General features: G+C 38.1%; 2 protein-coding genes across 9 annotated transcripts in view; one reads left to right on the top strand and one right to left on the bottom strand.

The window, feature by feature from the left end:
- TOGARAM1 (TOG array regulator of axonemal microtubules 1) overlaps window positions 1-16,868 on the bottom strand; it is a 138,243-nt gene extending 121,375 nt beyond the window's left edge. For 2 of the 7 annotated variants that reach the window (XM_077126868.1, XM_077126865.1), the window contains exon 1: window positions 14,109-16,573. In XM_077126868.1, the coding sequence (XP_076982983.1) occupies window positions 14,109-16,148 (2,040 nt within the window). In that variant the 5' untranslated portion in view covers window positions 16,149-16,573. Of the gene's footprint in view, window positions 1-14,108 lie in introns of all 7 variants that reach the window. The other 5 variants (XM_077126864.1, XM_077126862.1, XM_077126863.1 and 2 more) reach the window with 5 other exon arrangements.
- KLHL28 (kelch like family member 28) overlaps window positions 16,473-17,819 on the top strand; it is a 28,299-nt gene continuing 26,952 nt past the window's right edge. Inside the window, exon 1 of one of the 2 annotated variants that reach the window (XM_077126869.1) lies at window positions 16,473-16,727. The gene's annotated coding sequence lies outside the window, so the exon portion shown is untranslated. Of the gene's footprint in view, window positions 16,808-17,819 lie in introns of both variants that reach the window. The other variant, XM_077126870.1, reaches the window with a different exon arrangement.

Raw genomic sequence — 17,819 nt, forward strand, 5'->3', positions numbered from 1 at the left:
CTTATGACACCCTGATTGCCTCCATTTTATTGACTTTTCTCAGGCTACAGAACACTGCTAGATAGGTCACAGTATTATGGCTGCTATAGGAAATTACCACAAACTGGGAGGCTTAAAACAACAGAAATGTATTCTCTCAATGCGTTGGCAGAACCATACTCCCTCTGAAGACTCCAGGGGAGAAACTGTTTTTAGTTCATCCAGCTTTTGGTGGTTGCCAACTTCTTTGGCTCATGGTCACATCACTCCAACCTCAGCCTGTATCTTCACACTGCCTTCTCTTCTGTTGCCTTCTCCTCTTCTGTCTCTCATCAGGATACTTGTGTTAGATTTAGGGACTACCCATGTAATGCAGAATGATCTCATTTCAAGATCCTTATTAATTATATTTGCAAAAACCCTTTTTCAAATAATGTAACATTCACAGGTTCTTGGGATTTGGACATGGACATACCTTTCGGGGGAGGGGAGCCCTGCATTCAACTAACTATGGTAACAAAATCACCTGGTCTGTACCATGGGAAATTCATGCAAATTTCAATCAGGTATATTGACAAATGGAATTGAATAGAGTGTTCAGATATAGACCCTCTCATCTATGGACAACTGATCTTTGATAAGGCAGTCAAGCCAACTCGCCTGGGACAGAACAGTCTCTTTCAGTAAATGGTGCCTAGAGAACTGGATATCCACATGCAAAAGAATGAAAGAGGACCCATATCTCACACCCTATACAAAAGTTAACTCAAAATGGATCAAAGACCTAAACATTAGATCTAAGACAATAAAACTGTTAGAAGAAAATGTAGGGAAATATCTTATAAATCTTGGAGGCGGCTTTATAGACCTTACACCCAAAGCAAGAGCACTGAAGAAAGAAAGAAAGAAATGGGAACTCCTCTAAAGTAAACACTTTTGCACATCAAAAAACTTCACCAAGAAAGTAAAAAGACACCCTACACAATGGGAGGCAATATTTGGAAACGACGTATCAGATAAAGGTCTAGTATCCAGAATTTATAAAGAGATTGTTCAACTCAACAACAAAAAGACAGACAACCCAATGACAAAATGGGAAAAAGACTTGAAAAGACACTTCTCAGAAGAGGAAATACAAATAGCCAAAAGACACATGAAGAGATGCTCCACTTCCCTGGCCATTAGAGAAATGCAAATCAAAACCACAATGAGATATTATCTCACACCCACCAGAATGGCCATTATCAACAAAACAGAAAATGACAAGGGCTGGAGAGGATGTGGAGAAAGAGGCACACTTATCCACTGCTGGTGGGAATGTCAAATGGTACAACCGCTGTGGAAGGCAGTTTGGCAGTTCCTCAAAAAGCTAAATGTAGAATTGCCATATGTCCCGATAATACCACTGCTAGGTATCTACTCAAAGGACATAAAGGCAAGGACACAAACGGACATTTGCACACCAATGTTTATAGCAGCACTATTTACAATTGCAAAGAGATGGAAACAGCCAAAATGTCCATCAACAGACAAGCGGCTAAACAAACTGTGGTATATACATACAATGGAATATTATGCAGCTGTAAGACAGAATAAAGTTATGAAGTATGTAACAACATGGATGGACCTTGAGGACATTATGCTGAGTGAGAATAGCCAAAAACAAAAGGACAAATTCTATATGGTCTTACTGATATGAGCTGAAATTAGTGAATAAACTTGGAGAATTTCACTGGTAACAGAGACCATCAGGAGATAGAAATAGGGTAAGATATTGGGTAATCGGAGCTGAAGGGATACACATTGTGCAACAGGACTGAATATAAAAACTCAGAAATGGACAGCACAATACTACCTAACTGTAATACAATTATGTTAAAACACTGAATGAAGTTGAATGTGAGAATGATAGAGGGAGGAGGGATGGGGGCACAAATAAAATCAGAAAGAAAGATAGACGATAAAGATTGAGATGGTATAATCTAGGAATGCCCACAGTGTATAATGATAGTGACTAAATGCACAAATTTTAAAAATATTTTTGCATGAGGAAGAACAGAGTAATGTCATTACTGCAGGGTGCTGAAGATAGATGGTAATTAATATTTTAAAATTTCAACTTATGTATGAGACTAAAGCAAAACATGTTTATTTGGTACAAAATTTATATTTTGATAGTGCATTTCCTAATATAACTTATGTAGACAGCTTAATTGAACACCATAAGTACATGGAACCTTGGGTAGGACATGAGATTTTGTTGGTCTGTCCAGAGTGATGCCCCGATGAATCCCAGAGTGATCTGATCAGTGAGTGGAAAAGTATTTGCAAAGTTGAATGGTGAGAACGGGGAAAAATCCAGCTTCCCCAAGTTGAATTCTTGATATTCTCACAATCAGTGCAGACAACCAAAGCTATTGGCTGAGCCCCCAGTCTTGGGGTTTGTTCATATGAAACTTAACTCCACAAAGGATAGGTCAAGCCTACTTAAAATTAGGCCTAAGAGTCACCCCCAAGAGAACCTCTTTTGTTGCTCAGATGTGGCCTCTCTCTCCAGCCAACACAACAAGCAAACTCACCACCCTCCCCCATCTACGTGGGACATGACTCCCAGGGGTGTGGACCTTCCTGGCAATGTGGGACAGAAATCCTAGAATGAGCTGAGACTCAGCATCAAGAGATTGAGAAAACCTTCTGGATCAAAAGGAGGAAGAATGAAATGAGACAAAGTGTCTATGGCTGAGAGATTCCAAACAGAGTCCAGAGGTTATCCTGGAGGTTATTCTTACACATTAAGTAGATATTACCTAGTCATTCAAGATGTAATGGAGAGGCTGGAGGGAATTGCCTGAAAGTGTAGAGCTGTGTTCCAGTAGCTATGTTTCTTGACAATGATGGAATAACGATATAGCTTTCACAATGCGACTGTGTGATTGTGAAAACCTTGTGTCTAATGCTCCTTTTATCTACCTTGTCAACAGACAAGTAGAACATACCGAATAAAAATAAATAATAGGGGAAACAAATGTTAAATTTAGTTTGAAATGCTAGTGATCAATAAAAGGGAGGGGTAAGGGGTATGGTATATATAAATTTTTTTTCTCTGTTCATTTTATTTCTTTTTCTGAATTGATGCAAATGTTCCAAGAAATGATCATGATGATGAATATGCAACTATGTGAATGATATTGTGAATTACTGATTATATATGTAGAATGGAATGATCAAAATAGGAATGTTTGCGTTTGTTATGTGTTTTTTGGTATTTAAAAAATAAAATAAAACAAATAAAAAACAAACATTTCAATCAGGCCATTAGTACAAATCAATAATTTTAGTTTCTCTGATTTCCTATTATATTAGTCATATTAAGTATTTTAAATTTTCCCTACAGTCTTCAAATCAATAATCATCTTTCATTCTCAGCTTGTCTCTTAGTATACCAGAATCTGGAAGCCAAATATTAAATCTTTGCTCTCAAAACATGTTTCACAGATCATCAGCATCACCCAGGACCTTATTAGACATGCAGAATCTAGGCCTCATTCCAAACATACACAATCAGAATCTGTATTTAACAAGATCCTGAGACAATTCATACACACAGAAAAGTTTGATAAACACTGTACTACAGCTCATATCTTCCTTTCTTTGACTTTTAAAAAACTACCTCCTTCCAGCTATTTTGAAATTTTTCCACATCTTAAGTCATACTACTTTTGAATTCCTTTTAGTTTCAGAGGAAAAGACTTTATCCCCAATTCCAAAGCTAACCCTTCTCTGTACTTATGTTCTCCACTCATTCGGTCTTTATGCAGAGACTTTATTTCCTTTTCTCTCTTTCTCAAATATGATTACAAGGACCAGATATTATTTATCTTTGCATATCTAATATCTACCACAGTACAAGACACGGAGTAGGCTCGGTGATTTCCCTTTAAAAACAAAATATTAGTAAGAAATCCAGCTACATCCTTGTGCTGGGTATTTTCTTTCACTGTCAAACCCTTAGACAGTTTCTTGTTTTACAGGTACTTGTTTAATACTGATTGTTGGGAAAGGCACTGTGGTTAGTGTTGTTAAAACAACAAAAAGAAGCAGCCCTTATTATTCATACTGTCAACTCTGAGGAGAAAAAAGATACGGCTGACATGTGCTTAATACCCCAAGAGACAAAAATGCCAGGCAAGCACTTGAGTTCTCACTCTGCTTGACACATAGTAGATGATAAAAAAGATATGTGTGGAATAAATTCCAATGACCTTTGATAACTATATTCTCTTACTTGCAAAAACAGACCTATTAATTACAGACCCCTGTGGCAAGTAGATAACGTATTTTCATTCTGTGTTACTGACTAGCGTGATTCTTACTACCTTGTAAGAAATGTTATGAAAAATATAGTTAATATGGTAGCCAGTCAGTGATGCCTGATTCACTTGACCTCATTAACCCATGAAAACACAGAAAGGAATGCAAAGTTAGAATACCACAGGAATCTGGTTATTTATATCAGAGCACAAAAATAATCCACTAGATGGTAGAAACAAAAGCAGAATTAAAAACTCTAGATATTCAAAAGTAAGAGATAAGCTAAATAGACCATGATATTCTATGATCTAATACTAAAAATGCTACTACCTAAGATTATTTTATGTTAAAGAAAAAAGTTCATGATAAAGTAAGTGAAAACAACAAAAGAACACACAGAAAAAAATAAAAACAAAATGAAGGGAAAAAAACAAAAATGAAGTAAGTGGAAATAGAAGAGTTTCATGCATGGAAAAAGGAATTTATTCCTGTATACATAAATAGAAATGATATTGGAAGTACAGACAATACAATATTACCAGTGGATCTCTTTCAGTAATAAGATTGCTGAAATTAAAAAAAATTTTTTTTTGCTTTTTCATATTTTCCAACTTTTCTAAAGTGAGCACATATAATTTTATAAACAGAAGATAATAGGAAATTGGAGAGAGATAAAATTAAGAGTAAAGTATCTTCAAAAGGTATTTTATAGCAGATATAACATATAAAGACAATTCAGGGTATTCAGTTTTTATTCTCCTCAATCTCTGCACTGCATTTAACAGTACTGAAGACTCCCTGAATGTCTCCTTCTACTTGATTTCTAAAACTTGTTTTTTCTTGATTCTCTTCCTATTCTTTCTCTTTGCCTTGTTTGGTTCTCTCCCCTACCGCTATTCTCTAAATGGGCATACCAAGATTTAGTTTTAGCAATCTGCTCTTGCTGAACTCTGTTCACTAGAGTCAATTCATTTTCACAATTTCGGCAATTATTTCTCAGCTAACAGGAGTGCCCAAAATTTATGTCTCCAGTTCTCTTCACATCTCTCTTGAGCTATAGTCTTCAAACACAATTGAGAGGTTCTATCTTTCTTCACCTAAAATATTTTTTCACTAGAATTAACTTTCTCCTTTTGGGCTTTCCTATTTCTGTGCATGGATCCTTCATATATTTTAGTCACCTTGTTCAAATTGTAGAGTTATCACTCTTTTTCTCCTTTTCTTCCAACAGCTAGTCACTAAGTCTTCTGAAATATCTCTTACATCCATCTCTCTCTTTCTAGTAGCACTGACACCCTCATACACATCTTTCATTTAAAGCTACCCAATTTCTTTCCTTGATCTCCCCATTTCTAGTCTCGTTTCTCTTAAAAAAAAAAAAAAAAAACCTACACGTTGGTGCTATCGTGATTGATTTTCCCAAAACATTGCTTAAAAAGCAAAGCAAGGCAAAAGAAAACCAAAACTCCTATAATCTCAAATCACTCCTCAAATAATTAAACACTTTAGCCTGGCATTCAAAAGTCTCCAATCTACCTTGTACCTCGTTCTTGTAACCTTATATTTTACCACTATACAAAAATAAATCATTCTTTCAACCAAACTAGTGTATTTATCTTTAAAATAAACTACAGGGGTATGTAATTAAATTACTCGATTTTTTCTGGATAACTTGATGTATAATGTTACTAAGCCATGCCACATGCAGACAGGCAGAAATACAGTTACGGCAGCCTACAAATGTCCACACAGAGCCTGGACAACAGTCAGCACAAATCAGACCAAGTGCCAGGCCTGTGCCTGAGAATGGAAGACAACGGGATATCTGACATGCATAAAAGGAAGTGTTGAATCTTATCTTAAGGCTATAGAGGCAGTTAGCTCCAGTTATTATTATTTTAAAAAATATTTTTATTGATAAAACTTAGCATACAAACATACTTAACATATAAACATTCCATACACAGTATACAATCAACGGCTCACAACATCGTCACATGGTTGTATAATTCATCACCATGATCATTTTTTTGAACATCTGTATCACTCCAGAAAAAGAAATAAAAAACTCATACATACCATATCTCTCACCCCTCCCGCTATTCTACCATTAACATTTCCATCTACCTGATTTATTTTAACCTTTGTTCCCCCTATTATTTGTTTATTTTTTTTCCATATTTTTTACTTATCTGTCCGTACCCTAGATCTTCTAGGGTCAAGGTCTTCTCAATCCCTTGATGCCAGGTCTCATTTCATCTGGGGATTCCTGTTCCACATTGCCAGGGAGATACACATCCCTGGAGTCATGTCCCACGTAGGGTGGGAGTGGGGGGCAGCGAGTTTACCTGCCCTGTCTAGCCCCAGTTATTAAATAAGCTAATCCTCAGTGTAAATCTGTTTATCCAGTATTACACTAGTCATGTGTTATATTTCGCTCTGAGGCTCAGTGGTTCATTAGGAACAGAAGATTTCAGAGCTAACACAAGCTAAAGTACATTCCTACATCCATACCTTACACCTTTTGTTCTTCATCCCCTTGTCAGTAATGCATTTTATTTCACTCTCCTCTCCACTTAAAACCCTAGCTTCTGTCAAGCAACAGGTCAAATTTACCTTGTTCAGGTACCCTTTGGCAATTTCCCAAGCATCTGTAATGAAAGCACCTGTGCTGGGAGAAAAGGGTAGTTATAGCCCTTTATCTGATAATATAATGGTTAAGAGCACAGACTCTGGATTATGTGACTAGGTTCAAATCACAGCTCTGTCACTCATTAGCTAAGAGACCTTAAGCAAGTTATTTAATCTTTGTATATATAAAAGTACCTGCCACAGAATAAGTGCTATTTAAGAATTAGCTGCTTTTAATACTACTAATACTATTTCTTCTTCTAATTAGTAGTATTATCACTATTATTGGTTTATATTAATTATTGATTTATACATGAGTAAAGTTACAGATAATAAGTTTATATCAAGTCCACAATCACAGAGTTAAACTAATACTAGAAACCTGTCTCCTGACTCCTAATTGTTCTAATACATCAATATTCATCTTATTTTCTCCTGACCCTCTTTTAGTAATTACTGCTTCTCTCAATCATTTGATAATTAACTCTGTTATTTGATATTTTATCTATTAATGCTGACATCCTGTCTCCCTAACTTCACTTTACACCTTTAAGCATAAAAATCTCATTCTGATATTCATGTCTCACACACATGGTACCAACTATAACATAAACCAAAGGAGGGCAGATTGATACTAAAATTTTTTCCCTTTTGCCTAACAGCCAATTGTCCTTTGTAATCTGCTCCCCCTTTTTCTGGAGGGCAGAGCAGGGGATGGGGAGGAGAGAAGAAAACTAATTTTACCCCAGATTGTGTTCTAATAGGTAACTTAACGCTTTACGAACCTCAAACTACTTTCAGCAGAACATCTTTTCTTTTAGAATGTATATGCCCATTTATACATATACATTCATACATTTTTAAACCAACTAAGATGTCTCCTAGTGGAATCGGGGGAAAAAACAAAAAAATTAGTTTTGAACAAACTAATCTCAAATAAAGCAAAGTACAACACAGTAATAAAAATGGCGTATTTCTTCCTTAGGGCAGATAGTAAGAATTTTTACGGTCTTTCATCGTTTCGCCTTTTATTGTGAATGTACATGAAGAACTTTGATGGTTTTGCAGCTAATGTCAGTAATAGTGGCACTGCAGTTTAAGGTGACTGGAGTTTAGTTTACCCTCAAATTCTCATGTTGGTAACCACAAAAACAAAGCCCACTTACATTCTCTTAAACCAGATTATATGATCCTGTCCATTTCTTCTCAAAAAGACTAAAGCCTATCATGTATTTTAACACCTTCATGAAAACCAACATATTAAAAATTTCTGTCAGATCCTCACACTATAAAAACCATCAAAAGAATTATGAATTTCTTAAGAAACCAGTCTAATTTTCTCTATATACCATGAGGCAAAAAAATTTATTTTTTGCCACGATAATGAACCCAGTCATGTATAAAGCAGAATATGAAAAGTCAGAGGCATTTGACGGCGGTAACTTATTACTTCGGCCCTTATTTTAATAGTTTTAGAAAACACGTTTAGAAATGAATTTTGAACAAATTAAATCTCAAATAAAGCAAAGTACACAGGAGTTTCACACAAAACATAGGAATTCCAGATCATGTGCTAGTTTCTTATCAATTATATACACAATGATAGGTAACTAATGTTTAAAATATTTATAGCATCATATTTCTAGTATTATTTAAAAAGTTATTTTTTAAAAAATTAAAGCTTGATTAAACAAAATATCTACACTTGAGAGGGCTTTTACTGATTTTAAAAAAGTGCCAAGCTCTGGGCTGCCCCCCATTAATAAAATTAAAAAGATCTATTCTCAACGCGCTCATAGTATAGTGGGGAGAAAGAAAAGACTTGTGAAAAGTCTATTTCAATACAATATAATAAGCACTGTAACGGGGGAAGCTTAAAATGAGATGAAATATGTAGTAAAGAAGACCTGAGATGAGTCAAAGGGGAATAGATGTTATCTAGAAAAAAAAGGAAGGAGATAGGGACATGGAAGGATAATCTGGGCAGTGACCAGCATAAATTAAGTCCAGAAAATTTAACAGATTAAAGGCAGATGAGTAAAATAGAACAATAGGGCAATATTTGTGGAACTGGTGAGGGGAGGAGGGACCACTAATGACATCTGCATTTCAACTTGAAGATTGTTGGAGCCATTTTGCCATTAGAAAGAACAATTTGGAAGACCCTGTGGTTGATATAGGAATCACTCTATCTCACAATGAATTTTTTTTTTTTTTAACACGGGCAGGCACTGGGAATTGAATCCAGGTCCTCTGGCATAACAGGCAAGCATTCTTGCCTGCTGAGGCCACCGTGGCCTGCCCACAACGAATTTTTTTAAATGGGTAAACAAGGGTTCAAAAGTACTAAATGTGTCCCCCAGTTAACCTGACTAGGATTGTATAAAGCACAACATTCTCAATACAACCAAAATATCACAAAATATTTCCGGTGTTCTTATATTAACAAGGGAATCAACCTAATACCAAAGCTACCTCATTCTGGATCACTTAAAAAGAGTACCGTTTAAACTCATTTACTGAACACCCTAGTACTCCTGGTTTAAAAAAAAGAAGTGTGAGGGATAGGGAATATGGGGAACCTAAGTCCTCTAGCACGATACAAACTTCTCTTGGAAGACACTAGAGCTTATTTCTATTTACTTAGATGAGACAGAGCTATTTTCCATAACAGAAAATGAAACTTGCTTCAACTATTTATTTCTGTATTGTTTTGGCTTTCACCTGAAAGGGCACCCACGGAGTTCATGAATTTCAGGACAATTTAGTAAATGAAAGCTTTCCGTTGATTAATGTGGGAGTTTCTAAAAATTTTCTTTTTCAGAATTCCCCACTTTTAATTTAGGCAAAAATAGTGAAGGAATTGCTATTTTGTTAAAATTTTAAAGGAATCAGAGGCATCAACCACAAGTTTTTAAAAAGAAACACATGTAATCAAGTTGCTAAAAGAAAAAATATTTTTAGCAAAGAAACTAACTCAGGGACATGGAAGAGTTAAGCCAAACAGAATTACACAAAACTTGGACCAGGAGGTTAGATTTTCTGAGCTTGAATCTTGGCTCCATTACTTACTACCAATGTGACCTAAAAGTTATTTGAACTTCTTGTAGTTCAGTCTCCCCATCCATAAAATGGGTCTATGTGAGGATTATGGAATAAAACATGTAAGAAGCTAAGAACAGGGCCTATTAGGAAATGATTTTTTTTTCAGGTTAATTATCATTGCCCCAAATACTCAACACATGAAACAATGTCTGGCACACAAAAAAGAGTTCAATAAACACTTGTGGAATGAATGATCACATTTAATGGGCATCTATTAAATACAAGGACAATTTTAATCACAGAGCACTAAGACCAGTCTAATTTTTAAAATGAATGACTACAATGAGCTTCCAGTTCTTTCACATGAAATACAGCTGCCCTGAGATTTACAATTTATACTAATTCTGCTATTGTTTCGGAGCAATACTAGATCAGTTTAAAATAGGAAATAAATTTATTAAAGTAATCGAGGAATTTGATCTGATTTTGAACATTACATGCTCATTCTTTTGGAGAGAAATTTCCTGTCACGCCTGGAAAATCTAAAAAGACAGAAAAGGCCATAAAATATGGAAGGAAACTACAAACTAGCATCACACATAAAAATACTTAAATATTTACAGTGGGAAACAGCGACTCAGTGGCAGAGTTTTCACCTGCCATGCTGCAGACCCAGGTTCAATTCCCAGTGCCTGCCCACGTGAAAAAATAAAAGAAAAAAAATATTTTTATACACATATATTTAATCCCTGTCCTCCATCAAGATACAGGCTGTGTCTGAGCAAGTAATTACAATGAAATTTCTTGAGTAAATTTTTATTTCACTGCATCTTTCAAAAGCAACATGTCTAGGCATTTGGGCCAGCACCAAAATCTTAACATATACACTAACGTCTTGGACTTGATACTTAACAGTGTCACTACCAATGTTTAAAAGAGTAAACTGAATGTAAACTATGGACTTTAGTTAATATAATTCTAATAATATTGGCTTATCAATTGTAACAAATTGTACCACACTAATGAAAATGCTAATGATAGGGAAAAACTGTGTGACTGGGGGGAAGGTACATGGGAACTCTGTACTTTCTGCATAATTCTTCTATAAATATAAAACTACTCTAAAAAATAGTCCATTAAAAAAAGAAAGACCAATCTTTATAGAAAAGCATTCACTGCCAGGAAATGTTTACAATCTATAACAATAACCCTAGGAAAAACTGATTTGATATTTTAAACAAAAGTGGAGGACATTTGAAATGTTTTAAATACCAAAGTCCCATAAATATGTCAGGGGATTCTTGGTGCAGTAAAAGCCTGAACTTGACTGCTTCAATTTTTATATACCATTTATTTTTACTAAATCTGAAGACAGTTATTTCAAACTGTCTTCAAATTTTGGGAACTGGAAGGAACTCGAGAAAACACTTAATTCACCTCCATCACTAAAAAGATCTGAGGCCTACTGGAAAAAGTCCAAACTCCTTATTTGCAAAGATGATCTTCATACTTCATACTGCCTACATCTTCATACTGCCTACATCTCCAGTGTCATTTTCTGCTACTTTCTTATAGACCCCTTGTGTCAGCCATCTCGAAGTTCACCATTAACTTGCTAAGTCCTTTCATAACTCAGTGTCTTCGAACATGCTATTCCTTCAGTCTGAAATCCATGGGATGCCTCCATTTAGCAAATTTCTATTCATCTTTGAATACAATGTTTGAATCATAATCAGAGAAAAATTTTTAAAACTCTGAACACAAGTCTAACTATGGGGTACTTCTAAGCACAAAAAGAATTGTAAAGAAATCTAGTTGAGTTATTTCGTGAAGTAATTATTTTGGAGTATTGTAGGATTCAGTATTATGAGTAAACGTGACTGATGTCAAGAAGCAGGGTTTTCAAATACAGAACAAAGAAGGATGAGGAATAACCCTGTCATACTGATATGAACTGAAGTATCAGTATGAACTCATTTTTTTTAAAAATATTTTTATTAAGAAACTTCACACTCAGTCCATCCACAGTATACAATCAATGGCTCAAATATCACATAGTTGTGTATTCATCACCCTGATCATTTTTAGAACATTTGCATAACCCCAGAAAAAGAAATGAAAAGAAAAAAGAAAAAACTCATACATCCCATGACCCATTTCACTTACCACTAGTATTTTAATCTACCCAATTGTTTACCCTTTTCCCCACCTATTTATTTAGTTTTAATATTTTTATTGTAAGCAAAAACAAAAATACATTCTTGACATACAAACATTCTTGAAACGGTTACAATCAATGGCTCACCATATCATCACATAGTTGTGTATTCATCACCCTGATCATTTTTATTTATTTTTTATCCTTATTTTTTCAATCATCTGTCCACACCCCAGATAAAAGAGCACCAGACACAAGGTTTTCACAATCACCTGGTCACAGTGTAAAAGTTATATAGTTATACAATCGAGAATGAACTCATTTTTTAAAAAAGGAATTTCCTGGCTGTATCTACTCAAAGGGTTGATTCTCAATGACAAGCAGCTGCAACGAACAGCACCTCTATTTTAGTTCTTCTAGGGCTCTTTGAAGAAACGGCCGATGACCATCTGAAGCAAGAACTATACACAGTAAACATGGCAGCATGTTATATTTAAATTAAGGAATCTTTCAAAGACTAATGGAATCATGTCAAAAGTACAAAGGAGCCAGTCACAGCTCAAATTTGGGACAAGTTTAATGTTGCAAGGGGTACTGAAATAGTTAGTTATTACCATGGAATAACAAAGAATGTCAAGTAACAATATAGAAATGTTATTTTTTTTTTAAATCACCCTTTATGTAACTCCCAATGTCATAAATGATACAGGCAAGGAGCAGTGAATGCTAAGAACAGTGGATGAAATGTTATTAGGGCATTATGGGGTATCACCCTACAGATTATCTGCTAATTATAAGGAGGAAAATATATCTTTATAGTGCAGAGATATGGCTATCACCATCTTAACCAAGTGATGAAAATTAGCATCATCAGTAGTGGGGCAATTTGATATACAATTTATGATATGATGTAATGTGAAGTTCACAAAATCCCTACAAAACAGTTCTTGCCCAAAATTTTTGTTTTGAATCTAATCATAAGGAAACAATGAGAAAAATTACAGACTACCCCAGACTTTTCAAGAGACAATGTCATGAAAAAACAGATAAGAAGCAGAGATATTGTTCTACATGAAAGAGATGTATTAACCACAATACATTTTTTGTATTGTTTGGATCTGAATGAAAAAACTATAAAATGCATCTTTGAGACAACTGGAAAAATTAAACTTCAGGCTATGTATTATTTATTATTGAATTACTACTGATATTCTGCGGTGTGATCATATGGCTAAACAGGAATATCCTCATTCTTAGGAGACACATGCAAAAATACTTAGAACTCTAAATAAAATGAAATGGCAAAATACCTGCAACCTTCAAAAGGCTCAGCAAATTTGGAACAAATATGGCAAGACATTGATAACTGGTAAATATAGGTGAGGTATTTGAACATTCATTTATCTGTAAATTCTATTCCTTTATTTGTGAATTCGGAATTTTCAAAATCAAAACCTCAGTTCAAAAGTCACATCTCTGAAGTTTTTTTTTTTTTGTTTGTCTGTTTGGTTCTACTTTTGCAGTAGAATTAGCTGACTGATTTTTAATATTCCCACAGGACTCTGTCATAGTTCTATCTTAGCCTTTAACAATTTTGTAACTGCCAATTTAAAGGTCTGACTTTTTTCCCTAATCTGCATGAACAAGTATTATATTTATTCCCAGAATTTAGCTCATGGCACTTAACTATGTATTCAGTGTTTGTTGTATTAGCGCCATGCCCAAGGTGACAAACTAAAATCCAGGTGTTATCTATATTACACTGTGCCTCAAATCAGATCAAATGAGGCAGGAATCTTATTACCGGGTCCTAATTGATCTGTCCCATTATAATGTATACCCATGTCACCATTTTAACTGATTTAAAACAAAGCAAAATAACCTTCAATAGCTTCACCCTTAAGTGATTACTGGTCATATAAATGTATATTTTCATTTTAAACTGTTTCATAATTTCAACAAAGAAATTAGAGAAGTTGCATACCTGCTCTATATCCTTGGAATTGGAGGTCTGGTTTTCTCCCATGACTCCAGGCTGCTCATTTTCCCATGGTAGTTTATTTTTTCCTTTTCCTGCACTTAACACCCTTCGGCTACAGATAGTCGGACTGTAAGATCCATAAATCTGCATGCTATCCCTTGTGTGGTCACCACAGTGACAGTGTGCACTCTGAGTTCTGTTACCAGCCAAAAGCCAGTCTGTATCTGCTCCATGTGCCAAATGGCTTGACCTACCCTGTGCAGAAGATGGCATAAGTATTGCATATTCCACAAATCCATGTTCTGTTAGTCTTGGGAGGGTTTTCCTGGCCAGTCTGGCCTGCACAGCATTCATCACTCCATCTCCATTGTCTTGCAGTTCAACAGTATCCACAGCTTTGAAAAGGATACTGGTTTTACCTGAACCCATTGATGATGCCAACACAGCAAAAGCTTCTAGGGCTGCTTGGCGTACCCTGCGTTTACTATCTACAAGAGCTGGGGCAAGATCAAAAGACAATTTGGGTAAGTCGAAATCCTCACTGGGATAGGTCAGGAGAGAGCAGATGCAAATATTCACCACCTCTTCTCTCACCCTGGAATGCTTATGTTTGAGATGTTCCAGGAGTAAACAAAGCACCTGTTGAGGACTTACTTCCTTCATTAGCTTGAGGAAGATTTTCATATATTCTTGCTTGATCACTAACTTATTGTCTGCCAGAACTTTGACAGAAGCTGCTATAACAGGTCCCAGGAACTGTTGTACCTGCTCTCCAAGGCGAATAACCAGTAAATGTAAGACCTGTAATGTGCCATGGACTACTTTGAAGTTAGAATCGTCTAACAAATTATACAGCAAGCTAATGAAACCGACAAGACTAGAATTAGGGATCGAACTAGGGTCAAATCTTCCCAGCACCTGCTTTAGTTCTTCAACGGCTTGAGTCCGGTTCTTATAGTCTTCCTGATCTAACAATCTTGAATGCAGCTCCTGAGGAATAATCCCAAATTTAAGATTGCTGTTGGAAAGAGTCACTGCAGAGGGAGGGGGATCCTCAGGAAATCCAGAGGCTTCAAGTTCCAAATAATAAGGAACCTGATTACCAAACTGGGACTCCAGGCGGCGATTGTAGTGTCTCCTCAAGGCAGACGGCAGGCGTGAGATGTAGGATTGAAACCTCTCTTGGCCAAGTCGTTCCCCAATTTGTTGAAGTGCAGAGAAAGCTGTCTCAACTTCTTCTTCTATCTCCTGATCTCCAAGCTTTCGGGCTAAGGATATTATCACCTCGGTGAGATCTAGGCCAAGCAACAAATCCTCAGGAGTAAGCAAGATAGGGAGCAATAGTGCTGTGGAAGCTCTTAGCCGGGCATCCGTACTTTCCAGTCCTTGTTGTATAAGCGTTCTCAGTACCTGGACAGAGCTACGTTTCAGACACACGTGCAAGATCTGCAACGCATCTTTCCGCAAGGCAGAATTCTCTTCTCGTAAAGAGACAACTAGTTGAGGCAGAAGTGCTAAACTAAAGGCCTCTTCCAGCTGTCCCGCCTCCCCCTGACCCCGGAGAACATCCCAGAGAAGTTGCAAACAGAGTCGCTTCTCATCACTACCGCCTTCCACAAGCACTCGGCCTAGGGCCCGATACAATGCTTCCTTCCGTCGGGGAAAGCCAAGCCGACCGCCCCGCCGAGGCAAAGCAGCCTGCAGAGCCTGGAAGGCCTCGGAAGGATCCGGCGCGGTGCGAAGGAGTTGAAAAAGCCGAGTCTCCTCTTCGTCTCCCCCTGAGAAACCACCTCCAGACCCAGACCAGCTACTCGAGATTGCTTCCGCCGGCATCAAGAGGGTCGAGGCCAGAGGTGTCGGGGGACAGGGACCGTGGTCGCCAGCAGCTCCATGGCAGCAGTAGTTCTTCTCTCCTCTCATGGTGCCTCCAACTCGACTTTCATCATTCTCTGAGGCGGAAGGCCAACTGCGGTTCTGGGGCCGATAGAAACAGCGAGCAGGGGGAGGGGGCAGCAGGAGCAGCGCAGAAGGCGCAGCTGCCATGGAGGGTCGTTAGGTGGCAGTGACTAATGGGAACCATTGCAGTCCGCTACGGGCCCGATGGAGCCCTGCCTCCCTGTTCCCCTCCAGGTCGAAAGCTGCAGAGGAGAAAAAGAAGCAGCTTCAGCCAGCTGCCAACCCGCCCAGGGATACGAGAGGCAGCCTTCCGCAAAATGGCCCCCGCCTGGGCCCCAGACCCCACAGCTGCCACCGGGCGTAACCAGGGGTACCACGTGGCCAAACCGATCGCTTCCATGGTGATTTACCCCATGCAGACCTCTTGACCCGGAAGTCGACCGGCTGTGATGAACGCTGGGATACGTAGTCCACGTCAGATGTTAGGAATAGACCCAAGGTTCCAGGAAGAGGAAGTCAGACACGTCGCGAACATCGCTAGAGCGGAGACGGGAAGAAGGAGCAAAGGCACTGAACGGAAATGACGCTACCCTTGTTTCGGCGGAAGTTCCCCGCCCCACCTGTCAGTTAGGTTTTGACCGGAGGCAAGTGAGGCTCCTGCCTGGGCTTCAGTTGTCCGCGGCTCCTCCTCCACCTGTCGCTGCCGGCGTGATTCCCGGGACTCAGGTATTTTCCTTCTGCTGTGCTTCTGCGGCCCAGGCGTGGGCAGGTTTTTGCCGGGAATCCTACTGGCGCTAGAGTGAGAGGTAAAGGAAAGAACGGGAGCGAGCGAGGAGAGAGAGAGGCGACATCTTTTTGGTGCAGAGCTTGTTAGCGCTGTAACGGCGTTGATCTCTCGAACCCGGAATGAGCGCGGCGCTTTTCCCTGCTGTCCGTTTGTCCCGACAGGAGGTCCAGACCGAGCCCGGCCTCATGGATGGCTCGCGGACTGTTTCCACATTTGGTGTTTGGGGCTTTTGCTCTCCTTTCTAGCCCTCTTTGTTGTCGGGCTGGGGAGGGTTAATGGTTTTGTGTCACTTTTTTCCTTTTCCACCATCCCTTGAAGTTCTCTTTGAAACGTACGTAGTCTGAATAGAAGTCATTTTTCCTCAGGCTTCCCGCCTTGCCCTAACCGTTCCTCAGGTCTTTCCTTCCAATGCGGTCCCTGTGGAGACTGGCTCTTCCCTTCTTCTGAAACTCCAGCTGCCCTGCCGGAGCCTCGCGAGTCTCGGCGGTCTTCCCGTCTCCTGGAGACGGATCGAGCAAAGACACTTCCAGTTGCGGATCAAGTTCTTAGCATCGCGTTCCCAAGAGAATTCCGCCCTGTGGGTGGAGAGCTGATAGCAGACATTTCTGTGTTTTAGGCGCACTGAGGGTTTGGGAGAATGGCCACAATTGAAGAGCTGAAGTGTCGAAGTGTCTGGTATGAGGCTGAATTCTTTAGAGCGTGGAAGAGCTTTTTTTTTTTTAAGGAATTACACATAATTACTTTTGAGTGACGTGGTAGGAAAAATGGGACTATCACTTCAAGTCCCAAATCGGTACCCTTCAAATACAAGTGTTCCTACCTAACTCTGTAGCAGATGAGATACTTCTTAAATTTTTTAGCTCTCGGAATAATTGAGTCACATATACTAAGCCACTTTATAAGTAATGTTTCTGGCTGATGCAAGTTCAAAAATAAAATTTGAATGTTGCCTTAAAAGCACAACTTGAATGTCATAGGCTTCTTTTTTCTTTGGGGAATACAGTGTTAATGTAAACAAGGATTATGTTAAC

Source organism: Tamandua tetradactyla, chromosome 14, assembly GCF_023851605.1.
Source record: "Tamandua tetradactyla isolate mTamTet1 chromosome 14, mTamTet1.pri, whole genome shotgun sequence".
NCBI lineage: Eukaryota > Metazoa > Chordata > Mammalia > Pilosa > Myrmecophagidae > Tamandua > Tamandua tetradactyla.